Genomic DNA, 5,506 nt, shown 5'->3' on the forward strand with positions numbered 1-5,506 from the left:
GGTGCTCACGAGGGAAGGGGAGGGACAGACAGGGCTCCCCTTGAGCAGTCCCAGCCTGCAGCGGGCTCCCCCCCTCAACAGGAACACCAGGTTCTGGGAGCACCCCCGCCCCCCTCCAACCCCCACCTCCCCTCACCGAGATGGCATCTTTGGTACATGTGTCAATGATGGGTTGCAACAGGTTGTCAAACTCATTCATGTCCAACTGGGTCTCCTCCAGGAGCTTCTGCATCTGCTGCTCGACGGCATGGGCCACAGCCGCGGTCACCTGCTCCTGGGAGGCCGAGCAGGATGGAGACGGTGTGAGGAGGGATCTTGGCCCAGGACGAGCCTGGCCCATCCGTGCCCTGCCCCCCCAGCACCAGAAGGTCACACTCAAAGCCTGAGACAGGCATCTGGGACAGTCATGGTCACGGCCATGGCCGCGGCAAGCAGAGGGTAAAGCAAGACAGAACACAGCAGGAAATGACGTCTGCCCTGAGGTGACGGACAGAAAAACGAACACCCAAAGAACGAGGAACCTCAGCAAATCAACTCAACAAAAAAGGAAACCGAGGAATAGGTGTGGACAGACGACATCTCTGAGGGGACACCCAGTCCGTCCCCGGTCAAGGGAAAGGAGAGCCACCGCACCAGCCGTCAGGGACAAGGGAATTGCAATGGGACGTGGGGCCCCGCACTAGATCTGCGTACTGGGAAGTGGCCGTCAGGCCACCCGGTCCCTCACGAGCTCTGTGTGGAAACGGAGGGGGAAACGGACAGGGAGCCTTCTAGAAGGTTTTGTTTTCAGCAAAATCGCGGTAATTTTACATCTATATCCAGTAATAAAAGCACGGCTAGTGTTTCAGAGGTCAATCGTTTTGTTTTTCTGGCAATTCGTCCTGTTGCACTCGGCCAAAAACTCAGACGATGACAAACCAGGACAAAAGGGTCCTTCCCCACGACAGCCTGGGGCGACCTAGCGAGGAACAGGAGCCAAGGGCACCAGAGGCCACCTGGCCTTCACTGTTACACGGTTTCTAACGTGTGCCGCCCCCCGCCCCCCCCCGTGGGCGTCCATCCCCGCACAAGGGGTGTCGTGCATCAAAGAGCTTGTGGCATGATTTCACCCACAAGCAGCAGCACCCCGTGCCCAGCGTCAGGGGTCAAGCTAACACACCACACGTGGTGGCAGCCCCGTCCTCTGTGCTGACGAGTGGTGAGGAACTTGGTGAGGAGCTCTCCTGACTTACGAGGCAGGCGCAGGCTGAGCAGGTAGCCAGCTCAGGACCCGGAGGGGGAGTGGGGAGGGGAAGCGGGGAGGGGAAGCAGGAGGCAGCGGGGAAGAGGAGCGGGCCCATACCTGTCTGAGGGCTAACAGGTGCTGCTCCTGCTGCTGCAGGTTCCACTGGCTCTGCTGGATGAGCTCGTCCATGGATGGGGCTCCCTGGGCTGGTGGGATGGGCGCAGCCGGGGCCAGCGGGGGCTGCGGCAGGGGAGGCAGCGCCGCGGCCGGCTCCAGCTCCGGGGCCTGCTGCTTGCAGATGACTGGCAGGAGAGGAGGAAAGGCGGCCCCCATGAGGAGGTGGCCCCTCGGCTGCTGCTCAGGCAGCTCGCAGCTCCAAGCCACAGGGACTGCCCCTGCCGATCCTCACCACCCACAAGAAGACCCCTGTGCCGCACTGCAGCCCCCTTGCTCTGCACCTGGCCCCCCACTCACAGGGCCCAAGCCCTGGACCCTTTCCGGTGGGACGTCACCTTGCCCCTCTCTTGCCCGCCATCTGGCCTGGCCCAGGGGCCTTCCAGCTGAGACCAAGCCCATCCCCCTCCACCCCTCACCCAGGCCGGAGCCTCTGCGGAACCCAGACCATGGCCACTGGCGGACAAACGGCCCTCCCCAAGGGTGTCTCTCGTATCCCGTCCCTGCCACCTCCTCAGCAGCTTCCGTCTGTAAAAACTCTCCCTTTGCCCCACGGCCCTCTGGCAACGGTCTTATAGCTGAGACTCATCTTCAATCCTTCAGCTCCCGTTTACGTCGCCCCATGGCCGTCTGGCTGTGCATCCCCACCCCGGGCCGCTGTGGACATCCTTCCTCAGCCCCGTGGCCCCGTCTCAGGTCCTTGTCTCACGTGGCCTGTGTGGCCACCCCCAGGCCCCTTTGTCTTCCTCTGCCGAACCCCTGAATGCGGGGATGCCTGATCTGCCCTCTCCCCTGGGCCAGCCCACAGGGCAGTGGGACACAGGAGCTTCAAGGTGGCAGTTACTGTGTGTGCGAGCCACGCTCCTTCCTCTACCATCTCCTGGAGTCCTCGCACGACGGATCTGATCACAGACCAGAGAGCCCACTGACCTTCCAAAGGCACAGCACACAGGTCCGCGTGTCCTCTCGCCACTTGCTCCCCGCCCCATGGTCCCTCCTGGCCCCCGTGGCTGGCACGGCTATGCCCACACCCAAAGCCCAGAAGGCCCGGGCACTTCTTTCTCCCTTGCACCTCGCACTAACAAGTCACCCTGTGTAGTGAAGTCAGGCTCCTGGATGACACTCCAGCCTGTGTCCCTGCCGTGACTCTGCTGTCACCTGCATCACCCTTGGAACTGATCTCCCTGCGTCGGGTCCTGCCCCTGTACTTCTCAACAGCACAGCCGGAGGCTGCTGTTCATTTGGGGTCTGAGGGCTGGCCCTGGGCGAAACCCAGACCAGTCAAGTATAAACGTGCCAAGGGATCCTTCTGGCACCTTTATAGCAACTCGATGTTTCACAGATCACATTTTATTGTATTTTGCAACAGCGTACTTTCCACAACAGGATGGAAGTTCTACAAAACGAAAAATAAGCTAGTCCTTCACCGGACTTTGCAAAGCGCCATTCTAGAAAAGCCTTGGGGCTCACTCTTCTCAAATAACCAAGGTGCAGCGCCAGCTACACAGTGGCTAAGCCTGCTCCACAACACAGTCCTGAAATCCTCCAAGACCTCCCCAAAGCTTCCGGGAGAATTCCTAAGTCCTTGGCCAGCCAGCCGTCCCTCCTCTGCACCCTGGCCTCTGTCCACTCCAAGCAACCCCCTTTCTCCGGGCTTTAGCCACTCTGAGCTACTGCCCCCTCCACTCCCAGCTCAAGGCTCTCTCCTCTGCCGGAACACTTTTCTCTTCTTTGTTTCCATCTGGCTAACTCTGACACATTCTTGAATCTCAGCTGAAACGTTGTTGCCTGCAGAAGGCATTTCCGGAACCCCCATCTCCCCCTGCTAGAAGCACCCTATCCTTCCCCCCATTACGGTACCAAGTCCTAAGTGGCCTCTGATTTCTGACCCTCCAGGGAGGGAGCGGGCTCCCCTTGCAGGGAAAACAGCGTCTTACCTCACGGTCACGCGAGGCAAAGTCCTCCTCTGCCGCGTTATGCCACCCTTATCAATATCCAACTGATGCCCCAGTTCGTGAATTCTACCCCTTAACCCCACTTGCCCCCATGCCCTCTCCCTCCTACTCAACCTGCTGACCTAATTCAGACCGTACCATCAACTGCCCTGTTCATTCACCTGCAGACCTCCCCAGTCTGCAGCCTCCACTCACGCCCCCGCCAGCCTGCCCTCTACACTGGCCACACAAACCTGACCCACCTCTTCTGTCTTTCAAACTCTCTTGTGGCTTTCCACCGCCTATAGCAGCAGTTTTCAAAGTGATATGCTGGGGCAAAGGAATGGTTGCTCCAGAAGCACTTAAGTGCATTCAACAATTTGCCTACAGTTTTAGGCAAATCTTCCCCACCCCCATTTCAAACCTAACTGGGCACCAGACGAACCCCTAGAAAACCCGAACTTTCCCCGGCATTTACCACTCCAGATCAAACCCTTCGCCCCTCTACACACGTTCTGTGCTCCAGCCGTGCTGGGTCTCTCATGATTTCTCTTACCGCTCCCTAAACACAGTGTGTTTATTCAAGCCACGGCACTTTTGCTGTTTCTCACACACTTTTTAGTGAACATTTACTAAGTCCCATGTAGTAGGGCACAACAATGACCCAAACAAGGTCTGGTTGGCCTCAGGGAGCTTGTAGTCTAGGAAAGATTCACCTTTCAATGCCCATCTACTTGGCAGCCCCCTGCTCATTGGTTCGAACACTGTATCTAGAAATGTGGTAGGGAACAAGACAGATGTGGGCTCTGCCCTCAGGGACCCCACCACCTGGTGACTATTTATCTAGTATTCAAAGGCCAGCTGTGACTCCTAAACCCACCTTAAACTCTTTGAGGGCAGGGCTGGCATCCTGATACCCAACCCGGTGAACATCGATAAACATCTGACAAAAACTAAAACCCAAAGAACAAGTCTTTTGGGTCTGGACTGCAAACACCTGAAATGCACAAAAATCTTGCTAGACCGTCTACACAGAGAGCTCGCAATGGGTGCTGGACAGTGCCTGCCAGGAGGGTCCCGGTCCAGCTTCTCTCACTTCCACCCTGGAAAACACCGAAACAGCCACTCTACTTCTGCTGACCTAAGTCATCACATCTGCAAAAACAATAGAAAAATCCCTGATCCGGAGCCCAGGAGAAGGATCGATAACCTCGTTCTCCATTACACTCGGGCCCAGCAGCCGCTAGGTGCAGGGCCCTGGGAACAGCGGAAGGGATCAAGAAGGCCCAGCTGCCCCATTTTCAGAGACAGAGCATGCGGCCCACAAGAAGGCGGTTTGTGGCAGAGCCCGAACTGGAGTCGGAGAAAGGAATCGCTCGAAGGGACGGCCTGAGAGCTGGAGAGAACTCACGCTGCTGCTGCTCCAGCGCTAGCTTGCACTTGTAGTAACTGTAGAACTCGCCTCCGAACAGAAACGAGAATTTCGGGTTGTCCTTTTGCTTCTCCATCGTCATCTTCTCAAACTCGGGCCCGTTGCGAGCCACGAACTGGGCCAGCTTGTCGATGACATTTCGAAGCTCTTGGTCTGGAGGACGGAGAAAAGGCCACGCGGGGCGTCAGCGAGGACCGCCCAAATCCGGGGGCCCTGGCGTCCCAGCCGCCGTCCGCCGGGCCGGGGTCCCTAGGGTTGGGCTCCAGAGAAGCCGCCCTTGTACGGGTCCCGATAGGGGCCACACGCGCGCCGGGGATGCGGGGACCCGCGGGAGAGGCCGCAGGCGAACCCGGGAGGCCGAGCCCCGCCCCCTCCTAGGCCCGGAAACCCCGGAAGGCGGGGAGGGCCAAGAAGGGATTCCAGGGAGAGAGAAACGGTCCCCGAGCCCAGGCTGGGCCTCACCGTCGGGCGGCAGAGGCATCTCCATGGCTCCGGCCGCAGGGAACGTCCTCCGGCGCCTCACGATCGCCCACCAGCCCCGTCTGCGGAAGCCGGCCGGAAGTGGCGCGAGGGAGCCGTTTACGGCTGGCCTCGCGGGCTGCTTCCGCCCTCCACTTACGGCCGTCGCCGGGAAACCGCGGAAGTGAGGGCAGAAGACCGGCGGGAAGAAGCCGCGCGAGGCCGGGCGCGCGGTAGGGGCTAGCGATGCGCACGCGCAGGAGCTTTCCCGCGCTTGCGCGG

General features: G+C 59.4%; 1 protein-coding gene across 2 annotated transcripts in view; it reads right to left on the bottom strand.

Annotated features, from left to right (window-relative positions):
- Nucleotides 1-5,381, bottom strand: part of CHERP (calcium homeostasis endoplasmic reticulum protein) — an 18,692-nt gene extending 13,311 nt beyond the window's left edge. For both annotated transcript variants that reach the window (XM_025885005.2, XM_025885003.2), the window contains exons 1-4: nt 5,228-5,381; nt 4,745-4,918; nt 1,343-1,527; nt 137-274 (exon numbers count right to left, since the gene is read on the bottom strand). In XM_025885005.2, coding sequence (XP_025740790.1) covers nt 137-274; nt 1,343-1,527; nt 4,745-4,918; nt 5,228-5,252 — 522 coding nt within the window. In that variant the 5' untranslated portion in view covers nt 5,253-5,381. The remainder of the gene's footprint in view (nt 1-136; nt 275-1,342; nt 1,528-4,744; nt 4,919-5,227) is intronic.
- Nucleotides 5,382-5,506: the final 125 nt, after the last annotated feature.

Source organism: Callorhinus ursinus, unplaced genomic scaffold (assembly GCF_003265705.2).
Source record: "Callorhinus ursinus isolate GAN/ISIS: 27379988/994484 unplaced genomic scaffold, GSC_fseal_2.0 scaffold15, whole genome shotgun sequence".
Lineage (NCBI taxonomy): Eukaryota > Metazoa > Chordata > Mammalia > Carnivora > Otariidae > Callorhinus > Callorhinus ursinus.